At 41.5% G+C, this 23,235-nt stretch overlaps 2 protein-coding genes across 5 annotated transcripts in view; both read left to right on the top strand.

Annotated features, from left to right (window-relative positions):
• The window catches only part of DPY19L4 (dpy-19 like 4), a 77,966-nt gene that overhangs the window by 37,756 nt on the left and 16,975 nt on the right, over positions 1–23,235 (top strand). For all 4 annotated transcript variants that reach the window (XM_039464638.2, XM_074386848.1, XM_074386849.1 and 1 more), the window contains 6 exons: positions 7,709–7,843; positions 11,054–11,185; positions 11,603–11,701; positions 12,820–12,893; positions 15,213–15,371; positions 17,566–17,685. In XM_039464638.2, the coding sequence (XP_039320572.1) occupies positions 7,709–7,843; positions 11,054–11,185; positions 11,603–11,701; positions 12,820–12,893; positions 15,213–15,371; positions 17,566–17,685 (719 nt within the window). The remainder of the gene's footprint in view (positions 1–7,708; positions 7,844–11,053; positions 11,186–11,602; positions 11,702–12,819; positions 12,894–15,212; positions 15,372–17,565; positions 17,686–23,235) is intronic.
• Positions 17,693–23,233, top strand: LOC101037324 (small ribosomal subunit protein eS1-like). The gene has a single exon (XM_074386850.1). It carries the CDS (start codon positions 19,884–19,886, stop codon positions 20,637–20,639), a length of 756 nt encoding a protein of 251 aa, XP_074242951.1. The 5' UTR covers positions 17,693–19,883; the 3' UTR covers positions 20,640–23,233.

The following is a 23,235-nucleotide window of genomic DNA, read 5'->3' as shown; positions in this document are numbered from 1 at the left end:
CACACACACACACACAAAAAAAAAAACCAGTAAATTAGGAGGAAGGAGATGTTTTATTATTTTAATGCAGTTACTTGACAACTATATGAAGAATATCTTATTTTTAAAATCTGTCCAACTATTATTTTATCACTTCTTGGACTCCTGGAACATTGCTGGCCTTCAGTTGCCATAATTTAAAGATATATGAAGGAAGATGTAAAGAGCAACCACAAATGACAGCAGTGTTAACTTGGATGGCAGCACTGCATATTCTATTTCTTCTCGTGTATTCTGTGATGAAGTATAGGTAGGTTGGTAAAAAATTCAGGAGACTTCTCTGGTAGTTTAGATTCTTACGTTGTTATTATTATTGTTATTGCCACAACCCTTTTGGCAGTTGGAAGAAGCCTTAGGAGTCTGGCCCAGAATAATGATTTTAGGTCAGGCCCAGTGGCTCATGCCTGTAATCCCAGCACTGTGGGAAGCTGAGGTGAGCAGGTCACTTGGGGTCAGGAGTTTGAGACCAGCCTGGCCAACATCGTGACACCTCGTCTCTAATAAAAATTCAAAAATTAGCTAGGCGTGGTGGCACACGCCTGTAATCCCAGCTACTCAGGAGGCTGAGGCAGGAGGATCATTTGAACCTGGGAGGCAGAGGTTGCAGTGAGCTGAGATCGTGCCACTGCCTTCTATCCTGGGTGACAGAATGAGACCCTGTCTCCAAAAAGAAAAAGAATAATGATTTAAAATGCATTAAATGACTATAGAGGCAACCAGTTATATTGAAATTGACTAAATTGTAACAGTCCTTTGATAGTCTTCTTATCTTGGGTTAAGAATTCCTGGCTAGGCTGGGCGTGGTAGCCCATGCCTATAATCCAAGCACTTTGGAGGCCAAGGCAGATGGATCACCTGAGGTCAGGAGTTCAAGACCAGCCTGACCAACATGGTGAAACCCATCTTTAAGGAAAAAAAGAATTCCTGGCTAGAGGCCAGGTGCAGTGGCTCAGCCTGTAATCCCAGCACTTTGGGAGGCCGAGGCGGGTGGATCACAAGGTCAAGAGAGCGAGACCAATCCTGGCCAACATGGTGAAACCCCATCTCTACTCAAAAAACAAAAAACAAAAAAAAATTAGCTGGGTGTGGTGGCTCACGCCTGTAGTCCCAGCTACTCCAGAGGCTGAAGCAGGATAATTGCTTGACCCAGGAGGTGGATATTGCAGTGAGCCGAGATTCCGCCACTGCACTCCAGCCTGGCACCTGGCGACAAATCAAGACTCTGTCTCAAAAAAAAAAAAAAAAAAAAAAGAATTCCTGGCTAGAAAAAGTGAACAGAGCTTATTAAACCTGATTGTCCAGGAAACAGGATGTACTTGTGGATCCTTTATGAAAAATCTCTGAAAAAATATACTATTCTTTTCTCCTTTCAGTGGTGACAAATGTCATGAGTATACCAAACTTTATTATTTCATTTTTGTAACTAGCATTTCCTTTTTTTGCGTAAAATAACGTGAAGACATTTCAGCTTTGTGATTTTCCTTTATGTTGTATTTGTATACAGATCTTTCTAAATAAGAGTATATTTTCGGGCTGGGCGCAGTGGCTCAAGCCTGTAATCCCAGCACTTTGGGAGGCCGAGGCGGGTGGATCATGAGGTCGGGAGATCGAGACTATCCTGGTCAACATGGTGAAACCCCATCTCTACTAAAAATATAAAAATTAGCTGGGCATGGTGGCGCGTGCCTGTAATCTCTAATCCCAGCTACTCAGGAGGCTGAGGCAGGAGAATTGCCTGAACCCAGGAGGCAGAGGTTGCGGTGAGCTGAAATCACGCCATTGCATTCCAGCCTGGGTAACAAGAGCAAAACTCCGTCTCAAAAAAAAAAGAGTATATTTTATTTTTCTTTGTTGTTGTTTTAGACAAATTCTCACTCTGTCATCCACAATCTCTGCTCACTGCAACCTCCACCTCCCAGGCTCAAGCAATTCTCCTGCCTCAACCTCCCAAGTAGCTGGGATTACAGGGGCCCAGCACCATGCCAGGCTAATTTTTGTATTTTTAGTAGAGATGGGGTTTCACCGTGTTGGCCAGGCTGGTCTCCAACCCCTAACCTCAAATCACCTGCCCACCTCGGCTTCCCAAAGTGCTGGAATTCCACTGTGCTTGGCCAAGAGTGTATTTCTGTAATAGTCAGGGAGCCTATGATTGAATATTTCGTTTGATTGTACAGCTGTCTCTTAGGGAAGAATAGTTCTTCAATTGTTAAGTAAAAGAGTCTGGTATAGGCTGGGCATGGTGGCTCACACCTGTAATATTACCCAGTACTTTGGGAAGCTGAGGCGGGCAGATCACCTGAGGTCAGGAGTTTGAGACCAGCCTGGCCAACATGGCGAAACCTGTCTCTACTAAAAATACAAAAATTAGCAGATGTGGTGGCCACACCTGTACTCCCAGATACTTGAGAGGCTGTGGGAGGATTGCTTAAACCCAGAGGTGGAGATTGCAGTGAACCAAGATCATGCCACTATACTCTAGTCTGGGTAACAGAGTTAAGAGTCCATCTCAAAAAAAAAAAGTTTGGTAAGTTTGGTATAGCAAAGTGAACTGCCTAAGCTTCTTTATATTTACCTTTTTGCTTATTTCTTTGAGACATGGACTCACTCTGTCACCCAGGCTGAAGTACAGTGGCATGATGTAGGCTTACTACATTTTTGACCCCCAGGGTCAAGTGATCCTCCCACTTCAGCCTCCTGAGTAGCTGGGACTATAGTCATGTGCCACCATGCCCAGCTAATTTTTATATTTTTTGTAGAGACAGGGTTTTTGCCATTTTGCCCAGGCTGGTCTGGAACTCCTGGCCTCAAGCAGTCTACTCTCCCCAGCTTCCCAAAGTTGTGGGATTACAGGCTATATTTACCTTTATTTTAAACTAAAGTAAACTTTATGTTGCCTAAAAAAAAAAGTTTAAGTATCTTTTAATAAAGTCATTGTTCTTATTTATTTTAAAAGAAAATCTTTGTAAACAGTGCTTTTATACCATTTTATTACTTTTCTCAATATTTTTTCATTGTCATGTTATGTTATGCATTTGTTCTTTCTAATTTTTTATTCTAACTTTTTTAAATTAAAAAAGTAATATATACATATTATATACATGGTTAAAAAAACTGTTCATGCAAATGAAGCTACAGTGAAAAGTATAATTTCCCTCCTGTTCACTATTATTACCAAGGACCCAGAACCTTTGAAAGGATCCAAGAATAGCTTATTATTTTATTTTAGGTTACGCTTTGTTTCTCTTTTTAAATTTAACCATGATTATTTTTTTTCTACTTTGAAAATACTCCACAGTATCCCTCCCCACCCCCCACTCCATTTTCCCTCTTAATATTAAGTGGGAAAATTGTATTTATCAATTATATGTTTATAACTAGTCACTCCAGCCGGGCGCGGTGGCTCAAGCCTGTAATCCCAGCACTTTGGGAGGCTGAGGCGGGTAGATCACGAGGTCAAGAGATCGAGACCATCCTGGTCAACATGTTGAAACCCCGTCTCTACTAAAGATACAAAAAATTAGCTGGGCATGGTGGCACGTGCCTGTAATCCCAGCTACTCAGAAGGCTGAGGCAGGAGAATTGCCTGAACCCAGGAGGTGGAGGTTGCGGTGAGCCGAGATGGCGCCATTGCACTCCAGCTTGGGTAACAAGAGCGAAACTCCGTCTCAAAAAAAAAAAAAAAAAAAAAAAAACTAGTCACTCATCAATAGAGTCAAGAGTACACAACCAGAACAAAATACCTATTTGAAAATATTAAAGAGTAAGAAGAGGCCAGGTGCGGTGGCTCACACCTGTAATTCCAGCACTTTGAGAGGCCGAGGCGGGTGGATCTCGAGGTTTAGAGATGGAGACCATCCTGGCCAACACAGTGAAACTCCATCTCTACTAAAAATACAAAAATTAGCTGGGCATGGTGGCAAATGCCTATAGTCCCAGCTACTTGGAAGGCTGAGGCAAGAGAATCACTGGAACCCGGGAGGCAGAGGTTGCAGTAAGCCGAGATCATGTCACTGCTCTCCAGCCTGGTGACAGAGTGAGACTCCGTCTCAAAAAAAAAAGAAAAGGTAATAATATTAAGGATTCTATAAATATATACAGGAGGAAAAGAAAACAAAGTTAGCTAGGGTGTTTTCTTAAGTCTTTAGCTAACAACTCAACTTTTTAAGAAGTAGAATTGCCTAATCTTTCAGTTATGTTTACTTCCCTTCCTTCCCTCCCCTCTAAGTCTATTCTTTTAGTTTGAATTAGTTTAAGATTCACAGTAAGTTGTAAAAATAGTATAGAGAATTCCCATGTACCCCTCACTCAGCTTTCCCCAGTAATATCTTGCATAGTCAAGATACCTTGTCAAAGTGAAGAAATTGACTTTGATATAATACTGTTTATTCAGGCAGTGACTTTTTTCAGATTTCACCTGGTTTTACATGTACTGCCAAGTTTGGTAGATCACGATGTCAGGAGTTCGAGACCAGCCTGACCAACATGGTGAAAACCATCTCTACTAAAAATACAAAAATTAGCCAGGCATGGTGGTGCACACCTGTAATCCCAACTACTCTGGAGACTGAGGCAAGAGATTGACTTGAACCCAGGAGGTGGAGGTTGCAGTGAGCCGAGATTGCACCCTTGCACTCCAGCCTGGGCCACAGAGGGCGACTCCATCTTAAAAAAGAAAAAGAAGAAAGAAAGGTTATATAAACGGAATCAAATCATGTAGTATGTAACCTTTTAAGATTAGCTTTTTTCACTTAGCCTGATAATACCCTTGACATCCCTGTGAGTTATTGACGTGTGTCAATACTTTGCTCCTTGTCACCACTGAGTAGTATTTTAGCAACATGTATTTTTTTTCCTTTTTCTTTGAGAGGGAGTCTCTTGCTCTGTTGCTCAGGCTGGAGTACAGTGGCACGGTCTCGGCTGACTGCAACCTCCACCTCCCAGGTTCAAGTGATTCTCCTGCCTCAGCCTCCCTAGTAGCTGGGACTACAGGCACACATCACCATGCAAGGCTAATTTTTGTACTTTTAGTAGAGATGGAGTTTACCATGTTGGCCAGCCTGGTCTTGAACTCCTGGCCTCAAGTGATCTGCCTGCCTTGGCCTCCCAGAGTGCTGAGATTATAGACATGAGCCACCATGCCTGGCTGACATGTACTTTTTTTTAATCACATATTTTGTATTTTGCTTCCTATTCTTGAGGCTAGATCTTGTGGTCCCTGTTGCATCAGGATATGCAAGTTCAGATCAATCTTGTGTGCAGTTATCTGGAGTCATCCAGAGACATCTGTGGTTGATTACTGAAACCTATTTGATGTATCACTTAAATCCTATGTGTAAAAAAGTTCACACTACAGGCACAGTGAAAATGAAGCCCTGTGAGGCACTGTGAGCAAGGTAAGGGGCAGATAAGACTGCACAGAACTTTGAAAATGTTCAGGGAAAAGAATAATTTTGCTAATTGTCCAGGTTGTGTTTGACACACAGTTCTATCTTTAAGACATTTTTACTGTGTGTTCTTAGAGTAGTTGGAGAGTAAACCCTTGGAATTAACCATTTGTTTTAGTATATTGTAACTTTCCCCCAGAATCTCAGAAGTAATCTCCAAATGCCCAGTACGTTAATTAGGGTGGGTCTAGATTTGGACCTTTATTGCCTTCTGGAACTGGTTTCTCTGCGGTTGATGGTGTTCAGCCTGGTTATTAGTTCTGGTTGTTCCGCATTAGAGGGTTTCCAGAACCCTTGCCCTGTGCATAGCTATGGTGACAGGAAGAGCAGAAGCTTACGTGTTCTGTCAGAGCCCTTCTGATCTTTGCGGTGGGTGTTATTTGACCAACAGGTGGAAGTTTGCCATCTCTTAACATTTGGTTCTCTGGTCTTAATCTTTTTTTTTTTTTTTTTTTGAGACGGAGTTTCGCTCTTGTTACCCAGGCTGGAGTGCAATGGCATGATCTTGGCTCACCTCAACCTCCGCCTCCTGGGTTCAGGCAATTCTCCTGCCTCAGCCTCCTGAGTAGCTGGGATCACAGGCACGCGCCACCATGCCCAGCTAATTTTTTTGGATTTTTAGTAGAGATGGGGTTTCACCATGTTGACCAGGATGGTCTCAATCTCTTGACCTCGTGATCCACCTGCCTTGGCCTCCCAAAGTGCTGGGATTATAGGCTTGAGCCACTGCACCGGGCTCTGGTCTTAATCTTATTCAGGATGCTGGAAAAATCTTTTTTTTTTTTTGAGACGGAGTTTCACTTTTGTTACCCAGGCTGGAGTGCAATGGCGCGATCTCGGCTCACCGCAACCTCTGCCTCCTGGGTTCAGGCAATTCTCCTGCCTCAGCCTCCTGAGTAGCTGGGATTACAGGCACACGCCACCATGCCCAGCTAATTTTTTGTATTTTTAGTAGAGACGGGGTTTCACCTTGTTGACCAGGATGGTCTCGATCTCTTGACCTCGTGATCCACCCGCCTCGGTCTCCCAAAGTGCTGGGATTACAGGCTTGAGCCACCGCGCCCGGCCTTGGAAAAATCTTTTATCTGCTGATGGCTGAGGTATTTCTGACTCTGGAATTTATCCTTGAGTATAGTTAGCTGATTATGAAAGACTTAGTTTTAAAGAGTACAGTTCTTATCTTAGGTTTCTTGACTGACCTTTATTGTCCTTCTCCTTCACTGTTCTTAACAAGGTCACTTGACACTGCAGCCAGTGGAAGGATCCAGAATTTAAAAGTAGGTCCATGGAAGAAGGAGAGGCTGTTGTTGAATTTGTTATGAGATTTGTCACAGACTTGGTAACTGGCTAAGGGATCACATGGGAGATGACATCTGGAAGGATAGAATTGACTTAGCCAGGCAGATATTCGGTAAGGTCAAGGACATCCCTTGTGTTTAGTATTTAGCAGAGGAAAACAGCTGAAAGTTTAATATGGTTGACAGTATAGGCACTGGGGAAAGATAACACTTCTGTGTACAGGAAATAAGAAAAGCAAAGACATGGGCTGTGGAATAGGCTGAGATATAAACAGACTATTTAAATGAAGTTCTTAGGAAAATAAGTTCTGAACCCTGATGAGTATCAACATTTAAGTTATTTGTACAGAGAGAAGTTAACATCAATTGTTAACCAAGTATAAAGTCATTAACTTGCTAAATGAAAGGTTAATAAGAGCCTAAAAGTGTCATAGAGATCACAACTACAGAAAGCAATGACCACCGATAGGACTGGGGGAACAAAGGGAGAAATATGAAATTATTAAAACTTGAAGCACCATGGAAATGAAATGTTATTTCCACAACAAAAGGAGTTGCCCTACGATAACAAAAGCTCACCAGCCAAGTCTGGTAAATGCCACCACTTTCTTACAGTTGTTACTTTACTTCTTTTGGAATAAAAATTATATTGAATTTTCTTTTTCTTCCCTTTTGTTTTCCTGAAATTCTCAATATGATGTTGAGTATTGAAGGACAAGTGCTTGATTTCTCTCAGGTGCCTTATATGAAATCTTGTTGTTTTTGTAAGGATTTAATAATAATTATGAGATTTAAAAACAAAGTTTCAAGAGTTATATAACTTAAAGTTGAACCAGTAACAGAGCTGCAACTTTGAGGCAACAGTCTCATAGACTTCTATAATAATAAAGCTACTGATATTTAGTTTCTTTCATTTGTTTTCCCTAGAGGTTTTGCTACTTGTTGATGAGTGCTTCAACCTACACATTTATGATGATGTGGGAGTACAGCCACTATCTCCTGTTTCTTCAAGCAGTGTCTCTGTTCCTGCTAGATATCTTCTCCCTGGAGCAAAGTGACAAGGTATTATGGCATATTGAAATGATGATTTTAAATTCACAGTTACATGTATTTATAGCATTGTATCTTAAAACCTCTTTTCTTCATCCATACACTCATATGGTTCAGAACCCCTGTGCGTTCCAACATTTAAGCTATTTGGCAGCGGGGGGTGGGGAGTTGGCAGGGGATGGCATAGGGAGAAATGCCAGATATGGGTGAGGGGGAGGAAGGCAGCAAATCACACTGCCACATGTATACCTATGCAACAATCTTGCATGTTCTTCACATGTACCCCAAAACCTAAAATGCAATAAAAAATAATAATAATAAAAATTAAAATTAAAAAAAAAGCTATTTGGACAAAGAGAAGTTAACATAAATTGTTAACCAAGTATAAAGTCATTAACTTGCTAAATGAAAGGATAATAAGAATCTGAAAGTTTCATAGAAATCACAGCTACAGAAAGCAGTTAGCTAGGGAAAAATACGAAACTATTAGAACTTAGGGACCTCACAGAGCTGATACTCAGACTTTTGAACTCAGAAATACCAGCTTTGCTCAAAAGTAAAGCCCTTCAGAATTAGGACCCAGGCCTCTGAGGATGTGGCTGTGGCTAGCTGGTCTTGGGTTTCTTGGGCTAGAAGATGTAATGAAGCTGGCTCTTCAAGTGTTGGAAAAACTGCAGCTGCATTCAGTGCTTCCATAGGAAGCAATTGCTATGTTGGGGTGAAGAAGCATCCCCAAGGTGAAATCACAGAAACCTCAAACCATCAGGAAGCAAGAGGAGGGAGCAGGCTCCTTCCTCCTCCAGACTTGCACGCTCCCTCTAGCATTTTCTATTGGCAGAGCTTCATAGGGAACCAACAGAAAAAGCAGAAATACAGATTGCAGAGTCCCAGGCCCAGCATTTCCAGGCAGGGCACAGAAAGGGGAGTTTGGAGTTGAGAGAGTTATTTAGTAACTGGTATGCATCTATAGAATCAGAGCCCAAATCAAGAATAGAACATAAGCTAGCTGTGGTGGCACACACCTGTAGTCCCAGCTACTTGGGAGGCCAAAGCAGGAGGATTGCTTGAGCCCAGCTACTCGGGAGGCCAAAGCGGGAGGCTTGCTTGAGCCCAGGAATTCAAGTCCAGCCTGGGCAACACAGTGAGACCCTATCTCTACAAAAAATTCAAAAAATTAGCCAGATGAGGTGGGGGCTGAAGTGGAAGGATCACTTGGCCAGTGTGAGCACACTCCACCTCTAACAAAAGAAAAAAAGAGAATAGGTCAGTACCAACTCCCAGAAGACCCCATCATGCTGTCTCTCCCAGTCATTGCTTCAACCCCCAAGGGTAGCTACTGTTCTAACTTGTAGACTTGTAAGAGTGAGGTATCTTTTATTCAAGTGGCTCTGGCTATTAGTGACTTTATTTTTTTCCTTTTTGCTGCTGTTGTTGTTTTTTTAATTTCATTTTATTTTTATGTATTTTTACTTTTTTGGAGACAGGGTCCTGCTCTGTCACCCAGGCTGGAGTGCAGTGGCTCAATCATGGCTCACTGCAACTTTCACCTCCCAGGCTTAAGTGATCCTCCCACCTCAGCCTCCTAGTACCTGGGACTACAAGTACGTGAGTGCTACCATGCCCATCTGATTTTTCTTTCTTTCTTCTTTTTGAGATACAGTCTTGCTGTCACCCAGCCTGAGTGCAGTGATGCAATTTTCTTGCCTCAACCTCCTGAGTAGCTGGGATTACAGGCATGCACCACCATGTAATTTTTTTTTGGATTTTTAGTACAAACGGGGTTTTACCACATTGACCAGGCTGGTCTTGACATCCTGGCCTCAAATGATCCATCCTCCTTGGCCTCCCACAGTGCTGGGATTATAGGCATGAGCCACCTCACCCAGCCCTGGCTGATTTTTCTGTTTTTCCTAGAGATGGGGTTTTGCCATGTTGCCCAAGCTGGTTTAAAACTCCTGGGCTCAGGCCATCCTCCTGCCTCTGCCTCCCAATGTGCTGGGATTAATAGATGTGAGCGACTGAGCCTGGCCTGTTTTTTAGCATATAACTACTTTCTGGGAGATATTCTATTAAAACATTGCATTTAACTTTGTTATGCTCACTAGTTAGACCAAAAACAATACTTTTCTCCAATGGTTCCTTTCATGGCAGTATATTTTCACTGGGTAGGTTTTGGGAGCTGCTGCTAAAAATTATGATTTTTGATTTATGTAATTTGAGGTTGCATAGATGAATTTTAATAATAGGGCAAACTAAGTGAAATTAAGAGGGTTCTTCAAGTCTGATTTAGACACTGATGATTTTAAAGCTCTTTATGTTGTTTCCAGAAAGTTTTAAGAAAACAGTGATAAATTCATTATACACTATAACATTAAAATAAATACATATTTATGTCTGTGTATGTATATGTATACATATGTGTATATGTATGTATGTTCGTGTGTATATATATATATGTATATATATGTGTGTGTGTATATATATTTTCTGAGACAGAGTCTTGCTCTGTCACTCAGGCTGGAGTGCAGTAGTGCAATCCTATCTCACTGCAACCTCCACCTACCAAGTGAGTTCAAGTGATTCTCATGCCTCAGCCTCCTGAATAGCTGGGATTACAGGCACCTACCACCATGCCCAGCTAATTTTTTTTTTTTTTTTTAAGACGGGAGTTTCGCTCTTGTTACCCAGGCTGGAGTGAAATGGCACAATCTTGGCTCACCGCAACCTCCGCCTCCTGGGTTCAGGCAATTCTCCTGCCTCAGTCTCCTGAGTAGCTGGGATTACAGGCACACGCTACCATGCCCAGCTAATTTTTGTATCTTTAGTAGAGATGGGGTTTCACCATGTTGACCAGGATGGTCTCGATCTCTTGACCTTGTGATCCACCCGCTTTGGCCTCCCAAAGTGCTAGTATTACAGGCTTGAGGCACTGCGCCCGGCCGACTTTTTTTTTTTTTTTTAAGTGGAGATGGGGTTTTACCATGTTGGCCAAGCTGGTCAAGAACTCCTGACTTCAAGTGATCTACCCACCTTGGCCTCCCAAAGTGCTGGGATTACAGACATGAGTCATCACACCCAGCCAACATTAAAAATATTAATTGAACATTTGCACAATACTTTCCTAAATTATAGTAGAGCATTTACTGTGTAATTATAGTTAAATCTAAATGAAAACATGTATGATAAAATATAACTTATTCTCATTTATTTTTGTCATGACAGGTTTATGAAGTTTATAAAATCTACGTATTTTCTCTCTTTCTGGGATATTTACTGCAGTTTGAAAATCCGGCTTTGTTGGTATCTCCTTTATTAAGTTTAGTGGCAGCCTTAATGGTTGCTAAGTGCCTTCAGGTAATTAGAATTTTCTTTTTATTGTTCTTATTTTGATTTTTTTTTTTTTTTTTTTTTTCCTGAGATGGAGTCTCGCTCTGTTGCCTAGGCTGGAGTGCAGTGGTGTGATCTCAGCTTACTGCAACCTTTGCCTCCTGGGTTCAAGTGATTCTCCTGTCTCAGCCTCCCAAGTAGCTGGGATTACAAGCATGTGTCACTACGCCCAGCTAGTTTTTGTATTTTTAGTGGAGATGGGGCTTCACCATATTGGCCAGGCTAGTCTTGAACTCCTGACCTCAAGTGATCCACCTGTCTCAGCCTCCTAAAGTGCTGGGATTACAGGCTTGAGCCGCCGTGCTCAGCCATTCTTATGATTACTTTTTAATGTTAATTTGTTAGCACCTCACTTTTTTGTTCATATGATTTTTTTCTCCACAGCTGAATGTGAAGAAAGGAAGTTTTGTAGCTAAAATAATAAAAGTGATTAATTTTTACTTGGTGTGTACTCTGACAATAACATTGAATATTGTAATGAAGGTAAGTAACTCTCTGAGATTCATATAGTAAAACAAAATGAATAATGAAATATATTGGACTAACTTTTAATGAGAATAATGAGATAGCACAGTAATAGAGTTTGAACAGTATAATTTTGAGTTAACAATGGTAACTAGCATATTGGGTGAGAAAGTAGGATTCTGATTCTTTTCTGTATATAGTCAAAGAGAAAAAGGGAATGCATAGTTTTCATTAAGTTAAAAATTTCATCATTACCTAGTTAACCTTAAGCAATATATGGAATAAAGTGAGACAAATGAAAAATGTTTAGAAAAGTGGGAGAGTTACTTGAACCTAGTGGGATAAGGTTGAAACGTTCTTGATCACCTGAGGTCAGGAGTTCAAGACCAGCCTGACCAACATGGTGAAACCCATCTCTACTAAAAATACAAAAAATTAGCTGGGCATAGTGGCGCATGCCTGTAATCTCAGCTACTTGGGAGGCTGAGGCAGGAGAATCGCTTGAACCTGGGAGGTGGAGGTTGCAGTGAATGGATATCTTGCCATTGCACTCCACCCTGGGCAACAAGAGTGAAACTCCATCTCAAAAAAAAAAAAAAAAAGAAAAGAAATTTTTTTTTTTTTTTTAAGACGGAGTTTCGCTCTTGTTACCCACGCTGGAGTGCAATGGCGCGATCTCGGCTCACCGCAACCTCCGCCTCCTGGGTTCAGGCAATTCTCCTGCCTCAGCCTCCTGAGTAGCTGGGATTACAGGCACGCGCCACCATGCCCAGCTAATTTTTTGTATTTTTAGTAGAGACGGGGTTTCACCATGTTGACCAAGGGTGGTCTTGATCTCTTGACCTCGTGATCCACCTAACTCAGCCTCTCAAAGTGCTGGGATTACAGGCTTGAGCCACCGCGCCCAGCTAAGAAATGTTTTTACTACCCCTTTGTAGTTGTAGTTTATGCTTCAGTATAAGGTCATGTGATTGATTTATGTTAGTTAATCTCCTTGCTTCATAGTCATACCATTTATTATTTATTCATATTTTTGTTTTGTAGTCTTGCTATGTTTTCTGTCTCTAGTTTGGCAGAAGCATGTGCAGTTAAGCATAGCTAATATTTCTTTGTTAACTGGTATTTTTCTCTTCTAGATGTTTGTCCCACACAAAGAAAATGGGCACATGCTGAAATTCCTTGAAGTAAAATTTGGACTAAATATGACTAAGTAAGTTTTAGATTAAGTAAGTTTACTTAAATCTATACGACTTAGACAATAAAGATAAAAAATACTCAATGGCCGGGCATGGTGGCTCACATCTATAATCCCAGAACTTTGGGAGGCTGAGGTGGGTGGATCATGACCACTTTTTTTTTTTTTTTTTTTGAGACGGAGCTTTTTTGCTCTTGTTACCCAGGCTGGAGTGCAATGGCGTGATCTCGGCTCACCACAACCTCCGCCTCCTGGGTTCAGGCAATTCTCCTGCCTCAGCCTCCTGAGTAGCTGGGATTACAGGCACGCACCACCATGCCCAGCTAACTTTTTGTATTTTTAGTAGAGACGGGGTTTCACCATGTTGACCAGGATGGTCTTGATCTCTTGACCTCGTGATCCACCCGCCTCAGCCTCCCAAAGTGCTGGGATTACAGGCTTGAGCCACCGTGCCCGGCGGATCGTGACCACTTGAGTCCAGGAGTTTGAAGCCAGCCAGGGTTGTGGCAAAACCCCATCTCTACAAAAACAAACAAACAAACAAAATTTAGCTGGGTGTGGTGATCCACATCTGTGGTACCAGCTATTCAGGTGCTGAGGTGAAAGGACCACCTGAGCCTGGGAGTGGGAGGTGGAGGCTGTAGTAAGCCAAGATCGTGCCACTGCACCCCCAGCCTGGGCGACAGTGAGTCCCTGTCTTAAAAAAAAAACGGGCCGGGCGCGGTGGCTCAAGCCTGTAATCCCAGCACTTTGGGAGGCCGAGGCGGGTGGATCATGAGGTCAAGAGATCGAGACCATCCTGGTCAACATGGTGAAACCCCGTCTCTACTAAAAATACAAAAAAACTAGCTGGGCATGGTGGTGCGTGCCTGTAATCCCAGCTACTCAGGAGGCTGAGGCAGGAGAATTGCCTGAGCCCAGGAGGCGGAGGTTGCGGTGAGCCGAGATCGGTCCATTGCACTCCAGCCTGGGTAACAAGAGCGAAACTACGTCTCAAAAAAAAAAAAAAACAACACATACACACACACACACACACACACACATAGAATGTGTTTGCCACATTGTTAAACCTTAACATTTCGTTGTAAACGCAGTGATTTGAAGTAGACATTCTCAGTCCATCAGTGAGCATTTCTGAACATCACTCCATCTCTAACATCCTTCCCCACTGCTAGGGATTCAGGATTGGAGCTTGGAGATGGATGAGAAATGAGGATGCAGAGAAACATACATACAACCAGGAGTCTTGTAGATCATACTTAGGGTGGGAAAAATATTTATCCTGATTCATTGCTGCTCAAAAGGTTCACATTTCAAATTTTATGATTTATCTTAATAAGTAGATATCTCTTTTTTAAATGGATCCTGGTTGAGTTACATTGGCCATTACAGAGTAGGTCTATCCAATAATAATATAATGTGAACCACTTAGGTAATTGTAATTTTCTAGTAGCCATATTTTAAAAAAATACAAAGAAACAAGTGAAATTAATTTTAATGTATTTTCTCTAATATATAAAAATACTTGTAAGCAGTGTAAAAATTATTAAGATGTTTTGTTTTTCAAATTCTTATTTTGCTTTTTCTTTGAAATCCTGGGTAGATTGTAAAGTATGTCTCAATTTGAATTGGCTGCATTTTAACTGTGTAATAACTGCATGTCTCTAATAGCTACCATATTCGACAATGCATTTGTAGAGGTTAGCTGGCTGAATTGTTTATTGTCTTCTAGATAAAGATAGAAATGAAAATTCCGTAAAAACTATATTGGGCTTTAGAGATAGTCACATTACTTGCTAATAAAAAGCAGCAGTTTTACATTTATTAGAGCAGTTTTGGTGAGAGCACATGCTTCATTTACTAATACAATACTATTATCTTTTTTTTTTTTTAATTTGAGACAGAGTCTCGCTCTGTCACTAGGCTGGAGTGCAGCGGTGCAATCTTGGCTCACTGCAACATCTGCCTCCCAGGTTCAAGCAATTCTCCTGCCTCAGCCTCCCGAGTAGCTGGGACTACAGGCACATGCCACCATGTCCAGCTAATTTTTATATTTTTAGTGGAGACAGGGTTTCATCATGTTGGCCAGGATGGTCTCGATCTCTTGACCTCGTGATACGATCCCCTCGGCCTCCCAAAGTGCTGAGATTACAGGCATGAGCCACCTCACCCAGCTATTAGCTTATTTTATAAAGGATAGTACCTTGCTGTTATAAGTAAATGAGTGTAGGAAATGTGTTTTTTCTTAGTTTTTACTGATATTAAAAAAATACTTCTGTGTTCAGAACTTTAAAATGTCTGTGAATTTAATATCATGCTTTTTGTCTTCTATAGGAATTTTACAATGAATTGGCTCCTCTGTCAAGAATCCCTGCAGGCACCATCTCAAGATTTTTTTCTGCGATTGACACAGTCTTCTTTATTACCTTTCTATATTCTAGTGTTGATTATTTGTTTACTTTCTATGTTGCAAGTTATTTTTAGGAGAATTAAGTAAGTAACTATGAGAATCAATCATATTCCTAACATACATTATGGAAATATATAAAATATTTATTTTTAATATTTTTTCAATTTTTTAATATTTGTTTTAGAGCTTCTAATTCCATTCTCTTTTTTTTTTTTTTTTTTTTGACATGGAAAGTATCATTATAAGATGTGTTGACCAGGTGCAGTGGCTCATGCCTGTAATCCCAGCACTTTGGGAGGCCAAGGCGGGCAGATCACGAGTCAGGAGTTCGAGACAAGCCTGGCCAATATGTTGAAACCCCGTCTCTACTAAAAATACAAAAATTAGCTGGGTGTGGTGGCACACGCCTGTAATCCGAGCTCCTCAGGAGACTGAGGGAGGAGAATTGCTTGAACCCAGGATGCAGAGGTTGCAGTGGCGCCACTGCACTCCAGCCTGGGCGACAGAGCAAGACTCCATCTCAAAAAAGAAAAAAAAGATGTGTTGGCCGGGTGCGGTGGCTCAAGCCTGTAATCCCAGCACTTTGGGAGGCCGAGGCGGGTGGATCACGAGGTCAAGAGATCGAGACCATCCTGGTCAACATAGTGAAACCCCGTCTCTACTAAAAATACAAAAAATTAGCTGGGCATGGTGGCACGTGCCTGTAATTCCAGCTACTCAGGAGGCTGAGGCAGGAGAATTGCCTGAACCCAGGGGGCGGAGGTTGCGGTGAGCCGAGATCGCGCCATTGCACTCCAGCCTGGGTAACAGGAGCGAAACTCCGTCTCAAAAAAAAAAAAAAAAAAAAAAAAAGATGTGTTAACCAGAAAAATTTAAACTTAGTTATCATACATCTAAATAGGTAATGTCCAGATTTAATATAGAGACTTAATATATAACTGATATTTAAATAATCAGTTAAAGTTTTACAGACTGATTGACTAATTTATACAGATTTTTACTTAATATAAGAATAATTTCTTCTATTTAACTTAAATGAAGTTAGCAGTATAAGTAATTTCAAATTATAAAGTTTGAGGCCAGGTGCAGTGGCTCATGCCTATAATTCCACCAATTTGAGAGGCTGACACAGGAGGATTGCTTGAGGCCAGGAGTTCAAGACCAGCCTGGGCAACATAGTGAGACACCCATCTCTTTAAAAAAAAAAAGGGGGGGCAAGAAAAATCTACAAAGTTTGACTGGCCTTTGATGTTTTTATCATGTTTGAAAAGAAGTTGTGTATAATTGTTTCATTTTGAGAATTTAGTTACTCAAATTATGATTTAACTATATTAGCAATTGCTAGTTGAGTCATAATTGATCTTGGAAGAAGAAACTACAAATTTTTTTTTTTTTTTTTTTTTTTTTTTTTGAGATAGTCTTACGCTGTCGCTAGGCTAGAGTGCAGTGGCACAATCTCGGCTCACTGCAATCTCTGCTTCCCTGGTTCAAGCGATTCTCCTGCCTCAGCCTCCAAAGTAGCTGGGACTACAGGCATGCACCACTACACCCTGCTAATTTTTGTATTTTTAGTACAGATGGGGTTTCATCATGTTGGCCAGGCTGGTCTTTAACTCCTGACTTCAAGTGATCCGCACACCTTGTCCTCCCAAAGTGCTGGGATTACAGGCATGAGTCACTGCTCCTAGCCGTTTATTATTATTCTGAAAATTCATGTTTAGTCTTTTTTTTTTTTTTTTTTTTTTTTTTTTTGAGACGGAGTTTCGCTCTCATTACCCAGGCTGGAGTGCAATGGCGCGATCTCGGCTCACTGCAACCTCTGCCTCCTGGGTTCAGGCAATTCTCCTGCCTCAGCCTCCTGAGTAGCTGGGATTACAGGCACGCGCCACCATGCCCAGCTAATTTTTTGTATTTTTAGTAGAGACGGGGTTTCACCATGTTGACCAGGATGGTCTCGATCTCTTGACCTCGTGATCCACCCGCCTCGGCCTCCCAAAGTGCTGGGATTACAGGCTTGAGCCACCGCGCCCGGCTCATGTTTAGTCTTTATAGAGTTTGTTGTCTTCAGGTTCTAAAAGCCATTTGCAGCAACTTAAGAGATATATGATAGGTATTTAACTACCAGAACATACTTTCAAATTTTAAGGATCACTTATATTTTTTGTTATGATGAAATATAAAACTTTAGGTATGTCCTTCAAAGATGATAAACAATGTATCTTTGGTTTTTCAAAAATATATTTTCAATGTATTAAAAAATAGATTTTCTTTTTGTAGTGGTAAGTCCCTGAAGGAAACTGTTACTCTTGAAGATGGACGAATTGGAGAAAGACCAGAAATAATTTATCATGTAATTCACACTATTTTATTGGGTTCTCTTGCAATGGTTATAGAAGGGTAAGTGTTCTTTATTTGATCCCTTTGTTTTTACAAAGATTGTCGGCCAGGCGAGGTAGCTTACACCTCTAATCCCAGCATTTTGGGAGGCTAAAGCAGGTGGATCGCCTGAGGTCAGGAGTTTGAGACCAGCGTGACCAACATGGTGAGATTTCATCTCTTCTAAAAATACAAAAATTAGCTGGGTGTGGTGCCATGCATCTGTGGTCCCAGGTACTGGGGAGGCTGAGGTGGCAGCAGCTCTTGAACCTGGGAGGTCAAGGTTGCAATGAGCTGAAATTGTGCCTCTGTACTCTAGCCTGAGCAACAGGGCAAGACCCTGTCTCAAAAAAAAAAAAAAAGGCCAAAAGAAAACAAAGATTGTTCTTTTTAATGGTAATAAGTAGATAAATCCAAGAATATATTTTAAAACTTTATAAAAACTCAAAACCTATATACTTATACTTTCTTAATTTATCTGGAGTTTACAAGGTGTTTATAGTACAATGAACTGACATTTACTTCTTCATTCATTTGTTAAAAAAAAACTATTGGCCGGGCACAGTGGTTCAGACCTGTAATCCAAGCACTTTGGAGGCCAAGGTGGGCAGATCACCTGAGGTTGGGAGTTCAAGACCAGCCTGACCAATATGGTGAAACCCTGTCTTTAAAAAAAAAAAAAAAAAAATTAAAAAAAACAAACAACTATTGAATGTATTCCAAGTTCTAGGTATTATGCTAGGTGCTGAAGGTACCTTGGTAAGCAATAATAGAACATACAGTCTCTAACCTTATTTAACTTATGGCCTAATGGAAGTCACAGATGTTAATCATACAAAAATAAAATTACAACTTTGGTAAGTGAAGGAGAGGTACATGGTGCTGTGAGAACATAGAAAACAGAATTTGACTTAAAGAGGTCAGAAAGGTTCTCGAAGGAAAAAGTACCTGAGACCTGAAGGGTAAGTAGGAGTGGACGAGGTGAAAAAAGAGGCAAGAGGACTGCAGGTAGAGGGAATAACTTATGCCCAGGAAGGATCATGGCGCATCGTTGGTGGGAGGAAGAGGAGCTCAGTATGGCTGAAGCACAGTGAGCGTGTGGTAGACTTTGTTGAGGCCTTTGGAGTTTTCCCTTTTATCCTTTACTTCGTTTCTTTTATTGTCTTTCAATGGCAAATGATAAGTTGTGTAATAATTGTTTAGGGAGTTTTAACCTTCAAACATCTTGCACTATTTATTTTTAAGTCTTTAGTTTTTAAACTTCCTGCTTCTATAGAAAATCATTCCCTCTTGTTAATAAACTTTATTAAAATGCATCAACTCAGCAGAAGGTTTTAGTTTTTTCATACACTTTTTTGGTTTTTTTCTTTTTGAGATGCAGGCTCACTCTGTCACCAGGCTGGAGTACATTAGTGTGATCTCGTGTCACTGCAACGTCTGCCTCCCAGGTTCCAACGATTCTCCTGCCTCAGCCTCCCAAGTAGCTGGGACTACAGGCACACACTACCACGCCCGGCTAATTTTTGTATTTTTTAGTAGAGATGGGGTTTTACCATATTGGCCAGGCTGATCTCGAACTCCTGACCTTGTGATCCACCTGCCTCAGCCTCCCAAAGTGCTGGGATTACAGGCCACCAGTGAGCCACCACACCCAGCCTAGTTTCTTCATACTCTTTTAGTAATAGTGGGAAATATAAAAATATGTATGATAGGCCGGGCGTGGTGGCTCAAGCCTGTAATCCCAGCACTTTGGGAACCCGAGGCGGGTGGATCACGAGGTCAAGAGATCGAGACCATCCTGGTCAACATGGTGAAACCCCGTCTCTACTAAAAATACAAAAAATGAGCTGGGCATGGTGGCGTGTGCCTGTAATCCCAGCTACTCAGGAGGCTGGGGCAGGAGAATTGCCTGAACCCGGGAGGCGGAGGTTGTGGTGAGCCGAGATCGCGCCATTGCACTCCAGCCTGGGTAACAAGGGCGAAACTCCGTCTCAAAAAAAAAAAAAAAAAAAAAAATGTATGATAGGATCCCCCTCCCTCAGAAGCACACAGTCTAGGTGGGTAAATGCAGTTTTCAGAAATTCCTGAGACCATCCTTACTTCTGTCACCAACTGCAAGTTTAGGAGTCCCCCAAACCACCTCAGGCTCAATAACTAACAAGGACTCACAGAACTTAGGAAGGTTACTATAGTCGCCTTTTGGCTCTCTGAGCAGCACCATGGCAGTTGGCAAGAACAAGCGCCTTACAAAAGGCGGCAAAAAGGAAGTGAAGAAGAAAGTGGTTGATCCATTTTCTAAGAAAGATTGGTATGATGTGAAAGCACCTGCTATGTTCAATGTAAAAAATATTGGAAAGACACTAGTCACCAGGACCCAAGGAACCAAAATTGCATCTGATGGCCTCAAGGGTCGAGTGTCTGAAGTTAGTCTTTTTGATTTGCAGAATGATGAAGTTGCATTTAAGAAATTCAAGCTGATTACCCAAGATGTTCAGGGCAAAAACTGCCTGATTAACTTCCATGGCATGGATCTTACCCGTGACAGACTGTGTTCCATGGTCAAAAAATGGCAGACAATGATTGAAGCTCATGTTGATGTCAAGACTACCAATGGTTACTTACTTCGTCTGTTCTGTGTTGGTTTTACTAAAAAATGCAACAATCAGTTAGGGAAGACCTCTTATGCTCAGCACCAACAGGTCCGCCAAATCTGGAAGAAGATGGTGGAAATCATGACCCTAGAGGTGCAGACAAATGACTTGAAAGAAGTGGTCAATATATTGATTCCAGACAGCATTAGAAAAGACATAGAAAAGGCTTGCCAATCTATTTATCCTCTCCATGATGTCTTCGTTAGAAAAGTAAAAATGCTGAAGAAGCCCAAGTTTGAATTGGGAAAACTCATGGAACTTCATGGTGAAGGCAGTAGTTCTGGAAAAGCCACTGGGGACGAGACAGGTGCTAAAGTTGAATGAGCTGATGGATATGAACCACCAGTCCAATAATCTGTTTAAAGTTCAGACTTAGAATAGTAGCAAATAAAAAGTCTTATTTGTGGGGGAAATAGGAAGAAAAATTACTATAGTCAAGTTACAGTTTGTTACAGTGAAAGGATACATATTAAAATTAGCAGAGCAAAGACACCCATAGGACAAGGTCCAGGAAATACCAAAGCACAGAACTACCATTTGTTCTCTCCCAGTGGAATCCTGATTTTCTCTCAGGAACGATGTGTGACAGTACACACGGAGTACTGTCAATCAGGGAAGCTCACCCATGCTTTGTGTTTAGGGTTTGTATTGGGGCTCAGTCATATATACATGATTGACCACCTGTGTGGCTGACCTTAGTCTTCAGCCCTTCAGAGGTTGAACTGATCCCACATGGCCCAAGGCTCCCACCCAGGCAAACTTGGGTCTTTTGCTGTTTTATAAAACCACAGTGGTTTACATTTATGCTCTGGCCCCAGATTCTTCCAGTCTCTTCTAAGTTTGACACCAGGGAATATATCATGAAAGAGTCTGGTTGTTCTCCTTAGTATTCATTACAAAAGTTGTCCCTTGAAATGTTATTTTTACTTGATAATCTTTACTAAGCACTGATATCTATTAATTTTTCTAAACTCTTTTCTTTTCCATTTTTAGCAGTTAGCATCTCCTACAGAGATGGGCTCCTTTTGTTTTCTTTATAATCTACAACATAAAGTAATGTATTTTCTTCTAATAATACAAGTTAATTTTTTCTGTACACCTGGATTTCTAATCCTTTTAATTTAAAAGCTCAATTTTTAAATTTTTATTTTTAAAAAATCTTAAAAGTACTATATGCAGAGTATAACAATCCCTAATAATAGAGAAATAGAAGTAAAAAATAAAAATCGCTCCATTCTACCTTTCTACTCCTCAGAGACTACTACTGTTAGCAGTATCTTTCCATATTTTGTTTTTTGTTTTGTTGTTTGTTTGAGATGGAGCCTCACGCTGTTGCCCAGGCTGAAATGCAGTGTCATGTTCTGAGCTCACTGCAACCTCCACCTCCTGGGGTTCAAGCAATCCCCCTGCCTCAGTCTCTCCCGAGTGACTGGGATTACTGGCATGCACCACCACAACTGGCTAATTTTTTTACATTTTTAGTAGAGATTGGGTTTTGCCATGTTGGCCAGGCTGGTCTCAAACTCCTGACCTCAGGTGATGCACCCACCTCGGCCTCCCAAAGTGCTGGGTTTACAGGCGAGAGCCACCACACCAAATTTTTGTATTTTTAGTGTAGACAGGGTTTCACCTTATTGGCCAGGCCGGTCTCAAACTCCTAACTTAAGTGATCTGCCCATCTTAGCCTCCCAAAGTGCTGAGATTACAGGCGTGAGCCACTGCAGCCAGCCTCAGGTGTTATTTTTCCTTGTGCCATATATCTACATTTAAAAAAATAAAAAGCAAAAATTAGGGTAACACTGGAGATGAAGTTTTGCATTTTGCTTTTTTGTTTTTCAATAATTATGTAATGAATACCTATTGAAGAACACAAAATTTTTTTTTTTAATTTTCTTGGTATTAAAACAAAATGCTGTAGTTAAAACCCTTGTGTGTGGCCAGGCATGGTGGCCCATGCCTGTAATCCCAGCACTTTGGGAGGCTGTGGTGGGTGGATCACTTAAGGTCAGGAGTTTGCGACCAACCTGGCCAACATGGTGAAACCCCATCTCTACTAAAAATACAGATATTGCCGGGTGCGGTGGCTCAAGCCTGTAATCCCAGCACTTTGGGAGGCCGAGACAGGTGGATCACGAGGTCAAGAGATCGAGACCATCCTGGTCAACATAGTGAAACCCCGTCTCTACTAAAAATACAAAAAATTAGCTGGGCATGGTGGGGCGTGCCTGTAATCCCAGCTACTCGGGAGGTTGAGGCAGGAGAATTGCCTGAACCCAGGAGGCGGAGGTTGCAGTGAGCCGAGATCGCGCCATTGCACTCCAGCCTGGGTAACAAGAGCGAAACTCCGTCTCAAAAAAAAAAAAAAAAGAGAGAGAGAGTCTTGCTCTGTCGCCCAAGCCCTGGAGTACAGTGGTGCGATCTTGGCTCACTGCAACTTCTGCCTTCCAGGCTTAGGTGATCCTCCTGCCTCAGCCTCCCAAGTAGCTGGGACCACAGGCATGTGTCACTATGCCTGGCTAATTTTTGTAGTGTTGGTTTCACTGTATTGCCCAGCTGGTCCCAAACGCCTGGCTTCAAGTGATCTACCTGCCTCCACCTCCCAAAGTGTTAGGATTACAGGCGCTCCCAGTCCACCAAATTGCCTTCTGAAATGCTCTAATAGCTTATCCTCTCTCCAAGAATACAATTTTGCTGCCTCCTCATCAGTATTAATGCTTTTATTTTATCCTCATTTGTTCCCAAGTCTCCTTGATTTTAAAAAAAACCGGATAACAATCTGTTGCTGAAAATCAGAGGCTAAGCTTTTTTATTGTTCCTTAACATTTTGGTATTTTTGTGGGTGGTAGGAAAGCTCAGAGAAGAAAAATTAGGTCATAATGATATTCACAGGATGTCTCATATATGACTCCTTTTGTGTTTT

The sequence above is a fragment of the Saimiri boliviensis genome, chromosome 15, assembly GCF_048565385.1.
Source record: "Saimiri boliviensis isolate mSaiBol1 chromosome 15, mSaiBol1.pri, whole genome shotgun sequence".
Classification (NCBI taxonomy): Eukaryota; Metazoa; Chordata; class Mammalia; order Primates; family Cebidae; genus Saimiri; species Saimiri boliviensis.
This window is presented reverse-complemented; position numbering and strand designations above follow the sequence as displayed.

What these genes read in the sequence shown, in the direction of transcription:
- LOC101037324 (XM_074386850.1), top strand. Translation starts at nt 19,884, where the DNA reads ATGGCAGTTGGCAAGAACAAGCGCCTTACAAAAGGCGGCAAAAAGGAA.